This window comes from Gorilla gorilla, chromosome 2, assembly GCF_029281585.2.
Source record: "Gorilla gorilla gorilla isolate KB3781 chromosome 2, NHGRI_mGorGor1-v2.1_pri, whole genome shotgun sequence".
Classification (NCBI taxonomy): domain Eukaryota; kingdom Metazoa; phylum Chordata; class Mammalia; order Primates; family Hominidae; genus Gorilla; species Gorilla gorilla.
This window is the reverse complement of record NC_086017.1, coordinates 135,278,183-135,300,269: the sequence shown is the minus strand read 5'-3', so window position 1 is coordinate 135,300,269 and position 22,087 is coordinate 135,278,183. Positions and strand designations below refer to the sequence as shown.

At 39.8% G+C, this 22,087-nt stretch overlaps 1 protein-coding gene across 28 annotated transcripts in view; it reads right to left on the bottom strand.

Annotated features, from left to right (window-relative positions):
• The window catches only part of KALRN (kalirin RhoGEF kinase), a 688,751-nt gene that overhangs the window by 286,554 nt on the left and 380,110 nt on the right, over nucleotides 1–22,087 (bottom strand). For 20 of the 28 annotated variants that reach the window (XM_031009044.3, XM_031009045.3, XM_031009050.3 and 17 more), the window contains 4 exons: nucleotides 17,592–17,758; nucleotides 9,808–9,927; nucleotides 6,055–6,273; nucleotides 2,301–2,450 (listed from right to left, as the gene is read on the bottom strand). In XM_031009044.3, the coding sequence (XP_030864904.1) occupies nucleotides 2,301–2,450; nucleotides 6,055–6,273; nucleotides 9,808–9,927; nucleotides 17,592–17,758 (656 nt within the window). The remainder of the gene's footprint in view (nucleotides 1–2,300; nucleotides 2,451–6,054; nucleotides 6,274–9,807; nucleotides 9,928–17,591; nucleotides 17,759–22,087) is intronic. The other 8 variants (XM_031009047.3, XM_031009049.3, XM_031009055.3 and 5 more) reach the window with 1 other exon arrangement.

The following is a 22,087-nucleotide window of genomic DNA, read 5'->3' as shown; positions in this document are numbered from 1 at the left end:
GGCATTACTAACATTCACTCTCAGCCTACTTTTCCTCAGCCACCAGAATGCCTCTTACGTGACCACTGGTGTAAGCTCAGGAAACATAAACACACTTGAAAATCAGTGTGACTTAGACTTGAGCAAGTAAATTTGGTAAACACATCTATTAACCCTGCATTCCAAATCTAAATGGAAATTACCAACATTTTTCAGACTTATTTGCCCATGAAGTCCCCCTCATCTAAATATCACTAATAAGCATTCTATTGTTGAAGAATGCCAGTCTACATAAAGGACTAACAGCTGTTATATTACCTACCCCCTTTACGACTCATATTAGCTGTGGGTGGCAGAGAGAGGGATGATCACATTCTCCTTGTTGTGCTGATGGACAAGACTGGAGCCCAGAAAGGGCAGGAGCCAGAAAGCAACACAGATCTAGGATCTAGGATGACTGACAGTATTTCTTGTTCCTCTCAAGCCTAGTATTTTCTGGATTTCTCTACAAAGCAGGTTTTTTTTCTGGTTGTAAAGTAATAAATACTAGCATACTAATTTTTAATCCATAGTTTTCAGAATTAAATTATCTCTAGATAAAACTGAAATTTTATTTCATTTTTCTTTGAAATTTTTTTCTTCTATACACCCTGAAATGTAAAATTTTAGAATCTTATACTTTCCCTCTGATCCTACAAATAATGTAATTAAAAATTATTATATAATTAATAGAAACAATTATAAAACTTTATAATTTTCTGGTTATATAAAAAAATTAGCAACAAAGGCATCTGGAATATCTGGTACACAAACGCCTGCTGGTGTGTCCATGAACACAGAAGCTCCTGAATAAAACAGCTTGATGGTGGTCTCAGCTTAAGGAGTTTCAAGTGGATCAACTAATGAATACAAATAAAGAGCTCAATATTCTATTTACTGGGCATATCATTCCCACAGTGACAGGGAGCTTCTCACTATGGTTTCAGGGACATATGGAAAACATCAGACCAGAGGGTTTTCTATTTCTTTCTTCAATAGAAACATTTCCTTTTAATTTTATGAAGAAATATATTTACACTTCTGTTTGAGATTTTTATATGCTCTACTTAAATTGTTCCATTTTAAAATTTGCTTTGTAATAGGGAAAACTTTAAAAAATCATCATAAGCTCTGCACAGAAGAATTTCTATTTAGTCTTATTAGTAAGAGCTGATTACTAGAGGTTCTGACCCATATAGGTGCGGATACCAGATAGATAGGAGGAGGGCAGGGAGAGGCCAGCTTAAAAAAAATAAAAATTAAGCTCAAAGTGGTAGTCAAGTAAAGAAAATCCCTAATAAAAGAAAGGCAGTTAATTACAGAATTGAATAAAATCAATGGCAATATGTCAGGGTATAAAAATTGTCTCTTCTATTCCCAGAAACCTGAGAGGAAGCAGAACATGAAAGCAAGAAATCTGAGAGCAAATGCAGCCTTTAGATGAGCTTGAACACAGAAGAGAGGCGATCAGAGGAGAAGATCAAAGGCTGGGGAAGGAGGCTCTCAAGGACTTCCCACACCAGCTGACAGTCTGTGCAGAGCAGGCCTGTGCTTCCTCCCTCAGAAGGCAGGGCTCTAGCAGAATATTCGGAATAAGGCATTTCTCTCTTAATACAGACGAATGAACAGTGTCATGTGTGTTGGTAATTGGTAATTGCTAGATTGATAAATAAATAGGGCATCCAAATTCATTTCTTTAATTCTTACCCTAATTTTTGCATCTTCCATTTATAAAATATTTTAATCATGTTTTATATCTAAGCTTATATCTTTTTGATATTACTATCAAAAAATAATTTAATTAGCCAAACACAACTGAATGAAAGCATGTCTTTTTCTCAGTTAACAACATCCACGGGATACTGGGATATCTGAAGATTGCAGTAGTAGTAACAGTGTATCCTGATCGCCTAACTATACAAAAAGGGCAAGAGAGAAATAAATGTTGGAAATGTAACCTTTCACCCTTTGAAATTAACCAGTCAACATCTTCATTACATTCCCTTACCCCTTTAGGGAAGAGGTTAGAAAAAAAGAGGGGCTGGGAAGCATGTTTGAAGCTGTGTGTGTGTGTGTGTGTGTGTGTGTGTGTGAGAGAGAGAGAGAGAGAAGGAGAAGAAGGAAGAGGAGGAGAAAGAGAAAGAGAAAGAGAGAGAAAGAGAAAGAGAGAGAAAGAGAAAGAGAGAGAAAGAGAAAGAAAGAAAAGAGAAAGAGAAAGAGGATGAAAGAACAAGGCGGCCAAGGCCAGGAGTCTGAGCCCTTGCATGACAATGTGCTCTGACCTTAAGAAAGGCCTCCTTTTGTTCCAAATGTTTGCTGATGAGGGGAATGACATGGTCGATCTCTGCCGCTGGCCCCAGCTTATCTCGTCCACCACACCAGTCCTCATCTCTCCGGTATTCTTGCTCTAAGCTCTCCAGGACACTACACACCTAGTGAATCATGGAAGAAAAGACTCAGTAAATTAATTATTCAGGAATTATTCTCTGAGGACCTTCAGCCTATAGAAGCCTACACATATGACATTTTTCATTAGAAGTTTAATGCCTCTGAGACATCTAAGAGAAATCCAGGAGGCAGTGACAGTCCTGTGTCTGAAACCTGGGAGACATGATGACTGGAGATACACATTTTGGAATCATCTTTTTATGGGAGTTGATGACATTACCTAGGAATAGTAGGTAAAGTAAGAAAGTAAGACAGTCTAGTATCTTTGGAGTTTCAGTGTTTTTACACATTATATTGTTATAATTTCACAATAACTATAAATTAGATAGAACAGGAAATGAGGTTTGGAGAAGATACTTGACTTATCCGACCATCTGTACTTGTCCCATAGTAAGGAGCCTCAAGCAGAGACAAAGGAGGAAGTTGCCTATGTTGTATGGTTTACAGGCCATAAATGAATGTCATCTTTTTCCTCCCCTGGGGAAAAATGTCTCAAAAATCCCACCATAAGACATGACATCTCCAGAACCTCTATTACAAAATACACATTTCCTGTAGAGGGGTAACAAATTTGGGTTAACCTAAAAGACAGTTAAGAAGCTTTTTAGTTCTAAAGATGCTGAGAGGTCATGCTAAGTGACCTTATAAATGAGCTCAGAAGAGAGCAAAAGCATTTTGAAGGGAGTTTGGAGGGAAATTTAGCCTGGGTCCCATAGTGGAAAACCCAAGGCAGCCTAGTATCAGGGCCTGGAGGAGGATGCAGAAAATTGAAACTCATATACCTATACAGCCATCCTTCCAAATCTGTGGGTTCTACATCCATGATTCAACCAACTATGGATTGAAAATACTTAGTTAAAAAGTACAGCAATAAAAAATAATACAAATAAAAACAATAGCGTATAACAACTATTTACTATAATACTTAGGTATTATAAGTAATCCAGAGATGATTTAAATTACATGGGAGAATGTACATATCTGCGAGGGGTCCTGGAACAAATACCCCATGGATACTGGATTTCCTTCAATAGACTTTGGGAATGATTGGATTTCCTTCAATAGACTTTGATTACTTGTTTGGATATGGCAGTAGGGAAGAACTGCTATGACTATCTTTGGCCTTCTCTGAGAAAGTCTTTTGATGAAAGACATCTTTTTTTTTTTCTTTTTTTTGAGACGGAATCTAGTTTTTTCACCCAGGCTGGAGTGCCGTGGTGCAATCTCGGCTCAATGCAACCTCTGCCTCCCAGGTTCAAGGGATTCTCCTGCCACAGGCTCCTGAGTAGCTGGGATTACAGGCGCCCACCACCACATCCAGCTAATTTTTGTATTTTTAGTAGAGACAGGGTTTCACCATGTTTGTCAGGCTGGTTTTGAACCCCTGACCTCAAGTGATCCACCTGCCTTGGCCTCCCAAAGTGCTGGGATTATAGGAATGAGCCTCCGTGCCCAACCAGATGAAAGATGTCTTTGCATAGGGCATTCATTGAGTTATGAACTGAACTGAAAGATGTGCTGAAAGCTGTCCCAGGAAGAACGCTCTCATAGCCAGACATGCTTCTCATGTCATGAGAAGATCTGTCACCAAACTTGAGGTGACTTCTCTAGTCCCATCTCTAGCATCACACCTTTCTTTCTGCAAGGCCTGAAACGTGCAGGCAGCTCATGTTTTGAGATAAAACAGCTTAAAGACATGCAAAAACTTTAAGAAAAAGAGTACTTGAGATCTGTCCCATGATAGGACTGAACTTAGAAGCAAACAATTTGGGAGTTAGAAGAAATGAGAAATACTTTAACAAGACAGGAAACAGAAATCCAGAGGGGTAAAGTAACCTTCGGCAAGGTCACTTCAGGGTAAAATTTCTTGACTCTTACTCCAGTGTCCTTCACCATCTTGATCCATCTCAAATTAACATTTGTGTATAACATTAGACAGGAATTAAGCCTCATTTGTTTCCATATGGATATTCAGTTGTCCAGCATCCTTTGCTGAAAAGACTTTCCTTCACTCATTGAATTTTTTTGTCAAAAATCAACTGACTGTATATATGTGGATCTATTTCTATAACCACTATTCTGTCTCATTGTGTTTATTCTTATACCAAATACGATTCTGTCTTGATCCCTGCTGCTTTAGAATAAGTCCTTAAATCAGGCAGTGTGACTTGTCCAAGTTTGCCCTTCCTTTTCAAAATTGTTTTGGCTGTTCTAGTTTCTTTGCATTTGTATTCTTTGCATTTGCATTTTATTTCCATATAGATCTTAGAATCAATGTATTAATTTCTACAAAAAAAAAAGCTTGCTGGGATTTGATTGAGACTGTGTTGAATCTAGGGATCAACTGGGGAAGCTCTCTATCATCTTAGTCTGCAGCTCCTCACTTCTGTGGCCATCAAAGGAGTCATCCCTCTGAAGCAACAGAAAGGACTGAGAGAAGGGGTGGAGACTCTCACCCTGGCTGCAGGGCCCTCTGATGCGCATGTCATATTTGCTCCAAGGAAGACTTTCCGATGGTCCCTGTAAGTCATCCAAGGAGAATGATTCTCTGATTTATTTATACCAGGGAACAATTCAGAGAAGGAAACTACTATACACTGAGTAAAATTACTCCTGTTTTAAACCTGTTTCATAAAAAGAATTCCCTAACAGCACCCAAATCATTTTAAAAATCCTCTTAGCCCTGTGCATATTGCTGTACAGGTGAAAGGGTAACACACTGCATCGTTATGGCCCTGCTGTCCAGCTCCTGCCTTTTCTCCCACAGCAGCATCATCTTATCTGGTGTGTTTCTAGTTCCCCAGTGACAGAGAGCTGTGTTTCCTCCATTAGACTGGGGGCCCAAGGAATGAAAAAACCATGTGTTTTTCAAGTAGTGCATAATGCCTAACTGTGGTAGATTTAATTATTGTTCAGCAACTATTCATTCTCCTCTCCCAACCTTCACAGGAGGCATTGCTGCCTCACTAATGTTGGCTTGGCCATGTGACTTATTTTAGCCAATGAGATGAAAGAGAATATGACACAAGCAAAGACTTGAAATGCACTTGTATGGTAGATTTTGGACTCTTGCATTCCTGCCTTTAACTATAAATGTGCCTGAGATGGCTTCAGGTCAAGGAGGACAAGAGACATGGGAACAGATCTAGACCCAGTCTGCAGCTCGAAGCCTAGTTCTACCAAGTTCAGCCAAGATCAACTGAACCTAAGACACTTAAGAAAAAAATAAATGTTTATTGTTTTATGTCACTGAGTTTTGGGTTGTTTTGTTACACAGCACTATGGTGGTAACAGCTGACTAATATACTGCCCAAATCTGACATTTAGTATACACCCAATTTCTATTTCAACACCTCCCTATAGATCTGGTGAGTTTCAGAAATTTATGAGACAAACCCCATAGTCCAGTGCTCAAATGGAAAGGATGATAAGAAAGTCAACTGTGGTGTTTCCACAAACTATTCTTCAAATGTTAGTACTGAAAGGACAGGCTTCTCGCTGACATAAGTACTGCACATTTACACTGCAAGGCAGAAAATGGCCCCCTGGCAATCTCAGCCCCACAAGCCCCACAGTCCTTTCCCTCACCTGTTCAGAAGTTTTATAAAAGGCCACAGAGGCATTGACCAATTTTAGCCGGTCTTCCATCTTCAGCATGAGCTGCTGCCAGTGGAGGGCCACCTTCTCAGCACATTCCCGGATGGCATCGGCATCGTAGTGGCCGGCCTGGAGCAGCACCTCGGCTTTCTGCTGTACCTGCAGGGCACTCTGGTGCGTCTTCTGCAAGGAAGTGGCATGAAAGAGGGACTGGGCACAAGGAGAGGAGAGAAAGGTCCGTGGGAACAACCCAGGCGTGGTATGGGAGGGGGTGGAGTGAGGCGTGAGTGGAAAGATGCAGAGAAGTTAAAGAGCTTTAAATGACTGATCCATTTTGTCATGACCATTAATACATTATTATTTTTAAAGCATATTTTAAAAAAGAATATCATACATTTTTATTAGCTAATCTCTCACGACCCTAACTCCTGTCCCCACTTCTTTCTTTTTCCTTGCCGCACTCTAGATTTTAAGGACATTTCAGTTTCTGTAGTAGAGAAACAGAAGTTATGTATCAATCTGCTCACTAATTGGTTCATAAATTTCCTTTACAAATAGAATAATAAAATTGTACGTTGAGTTTTCGAAGGAGGTTACTACTGCAGTCCCATTTTACAGATCAAGTATAGACAGCACATGAAAAGAAACTTCATGTAACACAAATCTCAGCTAACAATGCAATCATTTAAAACATTAATAATCAGTTGAAAAAGATTCCAGTTGAAGGAATAAATTTGGCAGGTTAATAAAGCTAGAAAGTAACCTCCTACATCATCCCTTAATTACTTCACTGGGGGGCATAACAGTGCAGGAGATAATTCACTTCAATACATAATCTGCATGTTATTTACATATCCCTTGAGGAGATACATATATATGTAAAAGGTCTATTTTCTTTCTTTCTTTCTTTCTTTTTTTTTTTTGAGACAGGGTCTTGATCTATCACCGAGGCTGAAGTGCAGTGCAATGGTGCAATCATGGCTTGCTGCAGCCTTGAACTGGGCTCAAGCAATCCTCTTGCCTCAGCCTCCAAAGTAGATGGATAGCTGGGACTATAGGTGTGTGCCATCACACTTGGCTAATTTTTCACTTTTTGTAGAAATGGGATCTTGCTGTCTGCCCAGGCTGGTCTCAAACTCCTGGCCTCAAATGATCCTCTGCCTCAGCCTCTCAAAGTGCTGGGATTACAGGCAAGAACCACCACATCTGACCAGAAGTTCCTTTTTTTTAATCATTTTTATTTATTAACTTTTTATTTACTTTTTTACTTTTTATTTTTTATTTACTTTTTTATTTTCCCTGATGGAACCCGGCGTCCTTTCTTAGGATTCAAGAAAGAAGTCAAATTATGCTCCCCACCAACAATCATTGTAAAGGCCTCTAGTAACACTGTCAAAATGGGTTAAGCCAAACCCAACTGCTTTCACTCCCTTTGAAATAGCTTATCTTCCCTGGCATATTTTCCTTCTGATGGAGAACCTAGTCTGAACAGAAACATTTAAGGAGAAGCACAGGCCACCTGGAGAAGGAGCATATGTTGCAATTCTGGTTCCATTCCCTTCATTGTTCTAGGCAATGCAGACTCTGCCTACCTTTCATTCCCAATATCTTCTAGAAATCCTAACTGTTCTGCCATGCCCTCTCGAGACTAAGTGGCCTATATCTCAACATCAATTCCAAGAATATTTGATCAAGTTGTATCCAGATAGAAACCCAGAACTGATTAAGAGGTGTTTATGCTTAGTGAGCCTCTATTCTGTAAAGATGAAATGGTGTCTAACACAAATGAATACATATTGCATATGCAGTCATGTGGAATATAGTCATTTCAAGCACTGTGAATACATTTACCCATGCTTCCTCAAAAGCTCATTGAGATGCTTAAGTGTGTTATGACACTTGGTCTTACTTGCCCACCATTTGATTGAGGCAAACCTTTTCATTGAAGATAAAGAGGAGGTATGGCCAAGAGCTGTCTTCATTCTGCCCAGCATGCCTCATAACTGTGCTATACCTCTAATCTGATCGCTCAGCCTTCATTTTCTTCGTTGCTGCTTATGACTATGGGAACTTGACTGCTATGTGCCCAATTCTTTTTTTGTTTTTGAGACAGGGTCTCACTCTGTTACCCAGGCTGGAGTGCAGTGGCGCAATCTCAGCTCACTGCGACTTCCACCTCCTGGGTTCAAGCAATTATCCTGCCTCAGCCTCCCGAGTAGCTGGGATTACAAGTACCCACCACCATGCCTGGCTACTTTTTTTTTTTATATTTTTAGTAGAGATGGGGTTTCACCATTTGGCCAGGCTGGTCTTGAACTCCTGATCTCAAGAGGTCTGCCCATCTTGGCCTCCCAAATTGCTGGGATTACACACGTGAACCACCATGTCTGGCCCCGATTCTTGATTATAACCCCAATCCTGATTTTTTCTTTATAGTGAATACATCCTAACACTGTGATATTTCGGTGTGTCAGAAAGCTACAATAGAGACAGCTGATGATAATAAAACTCATTTCCTTTGGTTAATTCCGCCTTAGAAAATGATTTGCTGATGCTGTGTGTGCAATATGAAGTTTGTTTTTAAATCTCAAATCCCAGACAGTTCTTCTAGTACTAGTAATGGTTCCTAAGAAAATATCATGCATCTTAACACTGTTTATACATCCAAGATGGTTTCTGGGAAATTAAATGGTTGCAATCAATCAACACTAGCTTAAAAATATCTAGCAATCAGTTGGATTACTGCATAAAAAGACACAGGCAATTAAAATTTTATTATTTTGCCATGATTGTCGTAGAAATGACTCATTAACAATTTTTTTTTAGTAAAAGATAACATCTTTGCATTTCTTACACACTCAGAAGTGGGTTGAATTCTATACTGAACCATAAGTAATGAATGTCTTTGAAGTTTTCATTCTGTCTCTTTTCCCATTGGTAATTAACTTATTTTATTTTTAATATAGTTCCCACGTCCCATTTCCTACTCTTTTTCCTACACCACTCTAAAGCAATCAGTTCAAGTCTCTCTGGGAAGGACAATGTCCTAGTTAAAAAGGATAATTAAGGGTGCTTAAAGCAAGACAAAATTTATATTAGATTATCATAAATGAAGTTTTATTTTTAAATAGCCTTCTAAAAAGCCCCTGTTGATGAGCTTCTTCTGGTTGCAGTTTATTCTTTAAATATTGTTCTACCAGCATTATTGAACAACTACTTTCAGCAGGGTAAAAATATCTGGTGCAATCTGCTCCAATGCTCATTATCCTTGTTAAAAGGCAGACTCTGACAATAGTATCTAAGGGTTACATGTAAACCAAATGGTTAAAAATAGGATCCTAATTTATAATGACCTTTGCACTTGTTTATCCTCAAACCTGAGTGATTTGCACCGGAAGTGACTTCTAAACTTTTAGTTTTACATTTCCTCACATGGTACATATTTAGAATGTATAAAAAAACCAATGTACCAGTGGCCTTAAAGGTTGAAGGTACTGATAGGTAACAAAGATTCTCATATGAAGTGTGAATACTTGTTTTCTAATACCAGGCCTCCCTGGGGGATGAACCCTTGCATTTGCTTCCCTATCAATTCTTGGGTAAGAGGAAGGCTCCCTGGACCATTCTACTAGAAGAGGTACAGCCTTCGCTGCCTGAAGGAACACCCACACCTGAGAATCACCCTGCCTGAGGTACAGAGCAGAAAGGCGAAGGGAGGACAGTGCAGCCAGATTTGGGTGTTACCTCGATGGCCAGTTGGAACTGCTCGTGCTCCCGCTGCAGCTGCTCTGCTTCCGACAAAGAGCTGGCATTGACCAGGCTGGCGTTGAGCATTGACTCTCCATTGCGGATCCATCCCAGAACCTAGGGAATCGGGACAAGCACACAGGTGAATGGCCTTCCGCAGTTTCCCCAGAGCTGTTGCCTCCTCTCATGGGGACTTCAGTTGGAGAGCTCACTATCTTTTATCTTCTGTTGGAGAGAGGACAGCAAATGTCTCCATAATTAAAATGGTCATCTCCCCAATCATACAGAGTACCTGTTTCATAAGATACTTATTTTATGTACCTGCTTTATTCCCAGCTCCACGTCACCCCTCTGTCCCAATTTCCTTACCCACATAGTGTAAATATTACTTAACGTGGTTGTACTGTATGCATGTCTAAACTTCCTTCTGGAACATAGGATGGTATAAATAAATAAATTCCATCTGTTGGTATCCTTTTCTTTTTTTATAAGGTCCAGTTCAAATAACAACAACTTATGGAAATCTTTTGCACCTAATCTCTCCTGCTAGAAACAATCTCTTCTTCATCTAGTGCAGGCATATCATTTTGTACGTACCACCGTTATGGTATTCACCACAGACTTCCTGGTTTCTTTATTTCAACCTATGTTTCATTCCCCACTGAGAACATAAACTTCCTGAAATCTGGGGCAATATATTAGTTGTATTTTAGTCTCACATAGTACCTAGCACAGTACTTTGCATATAATGGGTGTGGTGTAGTTTTTGAAGTAATCGAGAATACCCAGGTCACACCTGAGCAGTGAGTCTAATTTCCTCTACCTTGCAAAATAACCAAGAGTAAGCAGGTTTGAACTTCAGTAGGTAAACAACCCCAAAAAAGGAGAAAAGAGAAAGAAAACAAGCAAAATAGAAGTAATAACCCATATTCTGGATCATCAGAAAAAGGGGAGTAAGCTATAATATAATTGACTTAAATTATTTAGAGGCCATTGGTAGGCTGAATACAACTTCTATGTGATGTTAAAAATCACTGGAAGAAAGAAAACTCAACGAGGGAATATTAGGATAGAAGAAGGAACAGCCGACACTGTCTAGACAGTTCTAGGTGAAATGGGGATGTGGCAATTATCCAGCTAATAAAGTCAGAGCAAATAATGCAACTGGAAGAGTTAGGCTCTGAAAACCTACCTGGTGTCTGGTCACCAGAACATTGCCAAACACTTTCTTTATTAGGGAGTCTGAGAGTTTTCTTGGAGAAGAAATAAAAGCTATTCTGAAAATTCAAGATCAGTAAATACCACCCATCTGTCACCTCATGCCAAAGGAGAAGACATCACTATCTGTTTCAGATTTGCTTTCATATTTTTCTCCCCTCTACTTCCTCACATTGAACAATTAGAAAATACCAAGCCCAGTCTCATGCTCTAGAACTCATAGGCACCTCTCAAATTTCATCCCTGGGCAAAAAATGACTCATGCCTTATTGTGCATAGATAACATCAGGTCATAAATCCCACTGAAGCTGGGCTACTTGGATTGAGATGTTAATTCATGGCCAAGCTAGCAGATTGTAGATGAGATGCCAATCTGTAAAGCAATTAGTTACAGGAAATAACTGCTCAGAGTGTTCGCGTGAAATCCCTGTTGTCACTGGTGGACTGTGGCTGGTTGGCTAGAGGTGCTAATGATTTTGAAAAATTGCCTGTAACTTTGGGCACATGCATTCACAGACTGCATGCCCAAATGCCTCATCTCTTTGGGAAATGGAGCTCACAGTGTCCCTCTGCCATGATTCACTGCATTTTGTTTGGTCTGAAGATTCATTCGAGGGTGTCAGAGAAACCACTTCTCCAAGTGCATCACACATCAATGTCTGTAGGACAATTTGCCTCCCTTTGGGTCTCTTCAGTTTGGTTAGAAAATTTTTCTCTCCAGTTTCAGCCAACAGGAAACATGAGTTATAGCTATGGTGGGTGGGATCCCTACTTACCAGCTTCCCATTTAGAAACATCATGGGTTTCAGTACCTACTTTTTAAATTATATAACATCATTTCCTTATTCATTTTTATTTACTAAATGCTGTTTAAAAAGGCATTCCAGGACTTTAAAGTGGGAGATTTGATTTTAGGAAGCTAAAAATGCATGGTAGTTTATATCTATGGCTTAGCTCCAGGGTGGGGCTGAACCCTAGGAATGAGTCAGTCCTGGACATAGAACTGGCATAGTAGAGAAATAACATAAAATTTGGAGTCAGAAATCTGGCTTTTTTACTTACCTGGCAAAATCACTTAACCCCTCTGAGTCTCAGTTTTCTCATCTGTAAAGTAAGGATAATCGTACCTTCCCTTTCTGCATTGCAGGGTTGATGCAACAATGTGTAAAATGTAAAGTCTGATGATTATGATGGTACTGGTGGTGATTTTTAGTTTGGAGAAAAGCTGGATAATGATGTGATTATTTATACCTCTCTTAATGAGAAGAGAGCTTTATTCCAGAATCTGTATGAGCTTACTGGCATATTCTGATGTGATGTAGCTTCCTTAGCTGTTTTGTCATCATTATCCTTTTACTCTGATCACTGATAACCCTTGTTGGTATAATTTTCTATTACTGGTATTTTTAATCTTCCAGGTTCATAAAACTGGCTAGTTTTTCTTCTGTAAGCATACAAATATGTGCAAGTTAAGAAACATCATAATTAAAATGAGAAAATGTTGGTTCTACTAATTTTGAGCTGTGTGACATTGCAAACATCATTTAAGCTCCCTAAGGCTCAGTTTTCTCATCTGTAAAATGTGAACACTTTCCTTGCATAAGGGATGGGGTAAAGAGAAAATAAAATAATTAATGTAAAAGCATTTTTCAAACTGTAAAATGAATATTGACATTGATCAATCATTCTAGGCAACAATTTACCTAATAGGTTAGATGATCTTTAAAGATAATTTCCAGCTCTAACATTCCACACTACTTTCAAAACTCAAAGAGTGCCCCTACATCTATAGGGTATCCAAGAAAATCAGTTAGTAGAAATGAAGGACTGAAAGAATATCACTACTTGGGGACTTAAGAGCTAGGCCAAAAGTTCAGCTCAGTCTGAGCTTGAGGGGGAACTGTACATGAAGATCTACTGCTTCTTCAGGTCAGGAAAGCTCAGCTAAGCCCAAGTCAGGAGAATGGATTTGAGTAAGTGGATGTGGATATCCACAAATGGTGATGCCATTTAAGTTGGGCAGGCTGAGCCTTGTAACCATGTAGGCTGGGAAGCCGCCTGTAGATGGCTGTGTTCTCAAGGTCATACCTACAGCAAAGCTTTGAGGTTGTACTCAAGGCAACTGACTCTAAGGACCGCTATTGTAGATGATTTATCACAAGGCATAGTTGTTTCTGAAACTCTAGCCACAGGAAAAATAATCAGCTCCTCAGATGGTAGCAGGGAGCCTGTCATATGTCCAGTGTTCCTTAGTTCTAAAAATCCATGGTCTATGAGACTGCACGTGTTCATCCTTCATGGTTTTATAGACTGTGGCCATATGTCCTCTTAATTATCTCCATTTTGAAACAAAAGGATAGTACTTGTCCTGTTGGCTGCCCCTCTTTTGGATCTACTTCAATTCCTCTCTTTTATATTCAGCCAACAGAACTGAACACAGTATTCTCCACAGGAGAATAAGGACATGCTAATATTTTCTCCTTTGTCCTAAATGTCCATCTTGATTATATGCAAATTTTGGCCAGCATTTGGTGCAAAGAAGCAAATTAAGCCAATGTCTTTAGTAATCAAATAAATATAACTTCTTTCCTCATAGCTTAGAGACACAACATTTTATAAATCAATTTTAGCTTATTTTCTGCTAAATGCACTGCTTTGCAGGAATACATATGGAAATTCATCTAGTTTTATGCTCATTAGGTAGGTCTTTCAAATCTTTCTGAATTATCTAATAGATGTGAAGTCATCTTCACCATAGTAGTAATTTTCCTGGTAGCTATCAGAGCACTCTTTCGGGTTTGGAGAGTAATTTGGCATTGAGTGGTTCAGGGATCTGCTCCATGGGCTGTAATCAGTGGAGTGGTTTCCCTTCAAGGTCCACCATTTCTCTAGGGGTGTTTGGGCTATCTATCTTAGATATAAAGTCCTACATAAACCCTCAGAAAGAAAATAAGTTGCATCAATCAATTTCATGTGTTCTGAGTCTATTAACATAATTTTTAGTCTAACGTCTGTGCCTTCCTTTCTTTTCAGTACTTCAGTTTAATATAATTTTGGTAAAACTTAAGGTTATGATGGGCCATGATCAAATCTAAACCTTTAATCTATGAGCTCTAATGACATAGTTGTATCATAATCTATTACTGTCCTCTCCCTCTCTGCCCCCATTAATGGCATTTCAATTAAAGTGTCCTTCTTCTTTTTTTTTTGAGACTATATTCAAAAGAGACTCTCAAGCTACTGTCTAAATTTAGCATCACTGATCAATACCAACATCTAAATTAACTCCCTTTTTCCAAGAGTCAACAGCTTCCAAATCAGTATTTCCCGCTCCGCCAATTTCCATCAAACACAAATGCCTTCTCTGAAACTGGATCAGAGCACTCCCTAAGGAAAGAGCCTACACTGACAAGGAAAACAAGTCTGTCTAATGAGGCATGGTGGCTTAACCAAGCAGCAGTCCCTTGGCACCTCGAGGGCCACTGCCCTTTGCAAAGGGCTTGGTAGATTTCCTGAGGATCTGGTTTGAGCAATTTTGTACAGTCTTGAATGACAATCCCACGGTGTGTCATTTTTGTCATGGTAGAAATAAGGAATCTTCCCACCCCCACAAAAGAACTCCTTTTTTGTCTTCCCACTCATGAAATTATAAATGGGAATGTATATAGATATTAGTCCACCCCGGATTATTTATATATAGACAGTCTACTTCCCTATTCATCAGCCCAGTCTCCTCCTATATAGGATGTGTAGTTGGAGAATAAATATATTTCTATTTTAATATCAGCGAAGGAAAAGAGAATTAGGGAGTTGAATTTACCACTGATACTGGAGAAAAATAAATTAAAACCCAGGAACAAAAGCAAATTTATATATTTCATTTCAAAGTCAAATAGGAATGATTTTCCCATTATGTTTTGTTCAGATGGTCATTCCTGCCACCTTCCACTGATGGAAATAACCAAGTAGGCGCAGCAGAGGACTTTGATGACCTGCTGGAGCCCTGCTGACCTCAGACAGGTGCCACCCTCTCCATCAAGCTTAGGCCATGCCTGCTCCTATCCTCTCATACATGGTACTGCTGAGGTCAGGAAAACTTCAGACCATTCAGCTAGAAGGATTCTTATTTTTAAATTTTGAATTGATAAACATAATTGTACATATTTATGGGATACATGTGATATTTTGATGCAGATATACAATGTGTAGTGCACATTGTAACTGGGATAACCATCACCTCATTTATTTGTGTTGGAAACATTCAAATTCCTTTCATTTAGCTATTTTGAAATATACAATAAATTGTTAACTATAGTCACCCTACTGTATTATACCACACTAGAACATATTCCTTCTAACTGTAATTTTGTCCCCATTAACCAACCTCTCTCTATCCTCCCCTCCCCTCTAACCTTCTCTATCTCTTATAGCCACTACTCTACACTCCACTTCTATGAGATCAACCTTTTTAGTTCCCACATGCATGTAGTATTTCTGTGCCTGGCTCATTTCACTTCACATAATGTTGGAGGGCTTCTATTTCTCCTGGGACCACATGGCAAGAGTGGGGGCCAGCAGAGGCAAACTGTAGGACCTTGGATTTAGGAGGCCTAGGCTGAAGTTTCAGCTGACCAGTCAAGAGGCCTTGGGGAGCACTAACCCTATGGTACCTTAGTTTCCTCATTTGAAAAGTAAGCATAACACCACTTCTCCCCACGGGCATGTTCTCTTAAAATGAGATTATAAATGAGAAAGGATTTCTCATATGAAAAGAAAGTCCAGTCTTAACTACTAAGTTGCAGAATTTGCATACTCGTTACTGTTCTGGGCCTGCTAGGATTTCCACCAAGTCCTTATAAATAACATGTCTCTCTGGAGACTCAGGTGTAATCCCAGTGTCATTAAGCAGAAACAATCTGGAGGGCAGCACTGTAACCCGGCCTTGCTTGGGGCTCAGGAATTTAATCTGTGCTGAATACAGATCTTTAGCACCGCATGTGTGGGCTATGGCTCAGCACTGATTGGGAGAGATGGGGAGTGGAGAAGACAGTGTTTTTTTCATTATAATAAATAACAATATAATAACTAAGACAGAGGCATCAGAGGAAGGAATACCTTTAAAATAAGGAATCAAGCAACAATTAAACAAAATAAGATGTTTTTGGCTCTCATACTAAATCAGTAGGCTTAATTCCAAAAGTTTCAGCATGCTGAGCTATGGTTTTCTGAAGAAAAAAGGTAAAAGCTCCAGCAGCTGCTATAGACAAGAAAAAAAAATGTTTAAAAGCAAGATTTTTTTTGCTTAGGATGATTTGGGTAGAGTGGGGCAGAAAGGGGCAACCACAGGAGTGATGTGGTACCTGCCCTGCTGGGAACCCCTCCGGGACCTGTGGAGAGTGGTGGTGTGTTCTCTCCTCAGGGTGACCATGGTCTGCTGACCTCTTAAGCTTCAGTGGCCTAATCTATAAAATGAGAATAAAGTTTACTTCAGAGAATGGTTGTGAGGATTGATGAAGATGTGTGTAACAGGCCCATAGCACTCAACAAAATGGAACTATTATTATACTTTTACTTCTTCACCCCCACCTTTGTACAAATAGGTAATTAAAACAATTACCACTTAGTCTGTTCTTAATATATGTATTTTTTGTAATTTTTATTTTTTGGAAACAGGGTCTTGCACTGTCATCCAGGCTGGAGTGCAGTGATGTGATCATAGCTCACTGCAGCTTCAAACTCCTGGACTCAAGTGATCCTTCTTCCTTAGCCTCCCAATTAGCTGGGACCACAGGCGTGTGCCACCACATTCAGCTAATACTGAGAATTTTTTGTGCGGTCTCACCATGTTGCCCAGGTTGGTCTTAAACTGCTGGCCTCAAGTGACTCTCTTGCCTTGGCCTCCCAAAGTGTTGGGACTACAGGCATGAACCACCATGCCTGGCCTGTACTATTTTTAAAATGTGACATTGGTCATTGTGTGTATGTTCCCACAGGTCCCTAGAGATCTAGCATAAAATGCCTAGCATAATGCTTCATGCAGATAAGTTACTTTTCCTTTTTAAAATCAACTTTAATATGGCAAGAAAACTTTCCTATAATAATCATACACACTTTGGAAATAGTGATGGTAATTGCTACTAGTTACTGAATATTAACTATGTGTCAGGCACACAGTGCCCCAAATTAATTAACCTGACTCTACATCCTAAATATATTTATTGATAAAGGATTTGTATATTTCCCATGGACTGCTTGACAGGACTGAGGATAGAAAGAAAGAACAGATTGAGTGACTGAGGACAACTCTGGAATGGATTGTCTTGTAAGAGAGAAATCATGCATTTGTTGTTTGAGCCATTGTATCATTCATTGGGTCTATTTGTTACCGCAGCCAAGCTTTCAGAAACTAATAAAAGTAGTCCTTAACTTACCTATTTTCGAAGTGCTGGTTACTTAAAGGAACACCTGTGGCTCTGTATGCCTTACCTCATACCAGGAGCAGGTCCCAGGTCAGGCTCAGCTGGCTGAGAAACCCAGGCTGAAGGAAGAAGGGCTGGGCTTACCTGTTTGACTTCAGCCTGGAGGTGACGTAATTGGAGGCACTGCTCTAGCCGCTTATGAGTCTGCTCCGCATTGAGCTCCAATTCATGCTGCTTCTCATGGAGAAATTCCAATAACTCTTGCACCTGGGCTGCCAGATCAATGTCTTTTTCACAGATCAACTCAATTCCTGATTTTAAAAAAATGGAAACAATTAAAAACCAGCTAGTACTGTGAAGGCTACATTCCCTTCAATATGCATAAGAAAGCTGGAATTTGGAAACAGCCATTATTCATACCCTCCCAAACCCTAAATATTCCTCTGTGAAACTGCGCACCACAATGCGCCCTTGTTTGGGATGCTAAAATTACGCCATCTCTTTTGTATTAACTGATCCTTTGCCTGAGGATTCAACGGATGATCAGTTCCTTATTATCAACAGGAATTAGAGTTATATAGAGGTCCATCCCTAGACATGACAGCACCCAGCAATTCCTGCTGGGGGATTTGCCAACACCCAGAATATTCACAAACAAGCCTCTAAATCATATTGGAAAATCAAAAACCAAACCAAAAGACTGTCTCAGTACTTTGGCCAATGACACACTTTTTTTTTTAGCTGGTCAGATATCATTTATCATTAGATGGTAAGTTCACTCCAATGAGAGTAGCTGCACAATAGTGATTTTTAAAAATTCCTTTTAAATTCCCCACAAGTGTCGCACATGGACAGCGGTGATTTTATTAGCCAACTACTTAGGTCCTCTAAAAAAAGGCACTGTTAGAAATATAAGCTAGCTCTCATATATTATTTATAAAACTCAGGCAAACACACCTAATAAATACAACCCAGCAATACCACAGGGATAATGAGTGCTTATCCATTTAGAAAAAGCTTCACGTTAAAGTTGTGCCCACTCAAGGAGAGTTTGCTCAATGTTTTTCTACTGATTTACAATTAGTAAGCCCAGCCAGTCACTGACAAGTGTTCCCAATGTTTATGTATAAACCACCCAACATTAATAAACTGTCAACCATCTGACCTACAATGGGAGCCTTGAGTCAATATATGCCAGCCAGAAGCTGTGGCCCCATTCCTTGTTTACCTCCTTGTCTTACTTTTCCTATATACTTTTCGTAATTCATGAGCACAGGTGCAAACACACACTTCCTCTCTTCACCATGCCAGTTCTCCTATTTATACATTATCATCAGCAGGCCCAAGGTAGCCTTCATCAGATAAATTTCTGCCTCAGAAATGAACGAACTCGGAGAGAGAGCAAAGGAACTGCCTTAGTAACCAAAGTCCTTCTCTCCACTAGTAACTTGAATTTGATTCCTTACTTGGCTCTCAAAGACTACCCGAAAGTGTTCTAGCTTTGGAACGGTCCTGAGTTGGAATCCTGACTTTGGGCAAATTACCTAGACTCTCAGAAGCCTCATTTTGCTCATATGTAAAATATGAATTTACATACCTACCTACCTCATAAGCTACCTACCTCCTAAACTTGTGGGATTAAATGAGATGATGCATGTAAAATCTCTCTCATATACACATATTACTGTATGTACATGATACACAATAAATATAGACCACTGCTCCTTAGTCCTGTGGCTTTTCTGACTCCTAACTCTTACCTTAAACTTTCAACTTCCTGCCTTCTCACATTCATGTCCTCTTGGTTTCTAACTGTCTCCGACTTGTTGCAAGTTGTGACCCATGTTGTTTCTTGATTTGGATCGTCTACATATTTCTTATTCGGCCTTGTTCAGATCCTTAGATCTAGGAAAATCCTAACTCTGGACTACTTGCTTATTCTGATCCCTGAGTCCACCTGGCTCTGCAGCTTCTTAGTTCTGTCCAAGTCCTTTCCCTGGCTCCTCATCCAACAATCTAGACCCAATGCAGGTTTGGTCCTGATGCTGACACTTTTGTCTGAGATGCTGAAGAACAGGATCCCAACCAATGATGGGGTTCAGACTTAAAAGCCCAGTAGATAAGTCACCAAAAGGTAGTATACTTCCATGGGGATCAAACCCAAAGGAGCCTGCCAATCTCAACATATGGCTACCTAAAAAATAAATCCCATTTGGGAGATTTCCCCATCACTCTAACTCACACCGTCAGAAATCCATCACTGCCACCACCAACACACCTGCAACATATAGTTGGGGAAGTATAAGGAAAGTCTGTACATACTAAGGGAAATTCATCTCTGGAGGCAAAAATAGTGTTTTATATAAGGACAATATGGGAAAGTGGGAACACCTTTTTTTTCTGGTGTTACATGGTAATAATTTCAGTATCTTTTCATGTTTATTTTTTGTGTCTGTTTCATAATTCCAAGTCCTAGCTCCTGAAATATCTGTGGGAGACAGAGAAAAGAACGGCTTGTTCTTTTGGCAGCCAACTCCTTCCAGTTACTATTTTCAATTACCAAGGGGATGAGGTAGAGCACCTCCTTGACTGAAATCAAAAGTAAGAATACAAAAATTTCTACCTCTGCAATGCTTGGCATATTGGGATGACCCCTGACCCTTATCTTTACTTTCTGGAAATGCAATTTAAGATCCATCTGCAGAAGCAGATGCTCTTTCTCACTTCCAGTCTCGATGCGGATTTGTTGTAGCTCATATTCATTCTGCATGTGTCTCTGGTGTTCAGGATGCTGGGCTTGCGCAAAATGTCTTTCTTTGTGAGCCTCACGGCTCACCTCTGCCACACCACATGTTACTTATCAAAGAGGACAGTCACCTGCTTAGGACATCAAACAGAGCAGGCTCCCAGCATGTCCTGAGACTCAGTCCCTGCATTTTCATCCATCTCATTTGATGTTGTTTTATGTGAGAAAAACACAGGAAATAAAATGGATGAAGACAGTGCTTATTGCACCTCTGCATGCCTCAGGAACACATCATGTTGTGGATGGAATAAATGGGAGGAACATGAAGATTTATTCCAGCCACACCTAGAAGAATAGAAATTACCCCCTCTCCCACTGCCCCCAAACACACTGACACGAGTCCCAGTTAAAGCCCATCAAATGGTAAATATCTGTCAATCGGCAGCAGGCAGAGTTTGCTTGTGTTGACTTTACTGCTCTCAATCTATTGATATATCTGTTTTTCTTAGGGGCTCTTAGAAATGCAAAAAGATATTTTTCCTCTTTCCATCAAGTAGCGGAATGTATTTGTGAGGAAATCATTTGTCAGGCTCTTTTTAAAAAAGTTCTATTGAGACTTCTTTCTGATGTGCCCCCACAATTTCCTGTGCCCATACTCCAATCAGAACACTTCCATTGAGGTTGGTTCCTTATTAACTTATCTACGTTGTTCCAGGAATGCAGGCTTCTTGACGCCAGAGCCATGTCAGACGTATCCATCTCTGCCTCTTCAGGCCCTAGCACAATGCTTCACTCATATCACCCAATAAATACCTAATCAATGAACAAACGAGCCTCTTTAGAGAACTGAGGTCATATGCTGTGGTGGAAAGTACCTGAGAGCTTGGGGGAAGAACAGGCTTAGGTTTGCTCTGTATGCTATGAATGGTGAGACTCTGGGCTTCTTACCCTCTCTGAGCCTGGATTTCCTTGTCTGTAAAATGGGAATCACAAAGAGGACTTCTCAGGGATATTGTGAGAACTAAGTGAGATACAATGTATACAGTGCTTGGCATCTAGTAGGCTTAAAATATTCATTTTCTCACTTTTTCCTCTCCCTCAGAGAAATTATAATGAATATACTTTTGATTGCTGATGGAACTATTGAATGGCTTGTACAAAATGTAAATATAAAATCTTACTGACAGGTGTTTATGTACTCGCCTACCGTATATTATTGGAAACAATGGTGGCTTTAATGCTGTTAGACTGCTTCTCTCAACTCTGCCTCACATCAGACTCAGCAGAGAATTTTTTTTTTTCTTTTAGACTGAGTTTCGCTGTGTCGCCCAGGCTGGAGTGCAGTGGTGCGATCTCAGCTCACTGCAACCTCTGCCTCCTGGGTTCAAGCGATTCTCCTGCCTCAACCTCCCAAGTATCAGCTGGAGAGTTAAAAAAAAAATCACCATGTCCTAACCACACCCCAGACCAATATCATCAGAATCTCTGCGGCTGGGACCCGACCATTAGTAACTCTTAAAGCTCCAGGTGTGATTCCAACATGCAACCAAGATTATGAACCACTGGAAAAGACAGTACAGGAAACAGAGATATTCCTTCTGCTACACTCAGCAGAATGCTCTGTACTGGTGTTTCTTTAGGGCTAAAAGCCACAGCTAACAATAATAAGCGTTAGTTTGCTTTCCTTTGTTACCAGATGAGGGTACCACTTTAATTTCCTCAAGGAGAGAGGTGACTGTGGTCTAGAGTAAGATTTAGATATTTCTGGCTATGCTGCCCATACTTGTAACATGTTTTAAAAAACTGTTTGTGTTCTTTAAATATTGGTATCAGCCTCAGATACAGAACATCTTTTCTCTTTTCTTTTCTTCTCCCCTCTCCATTCCTCTGTGTC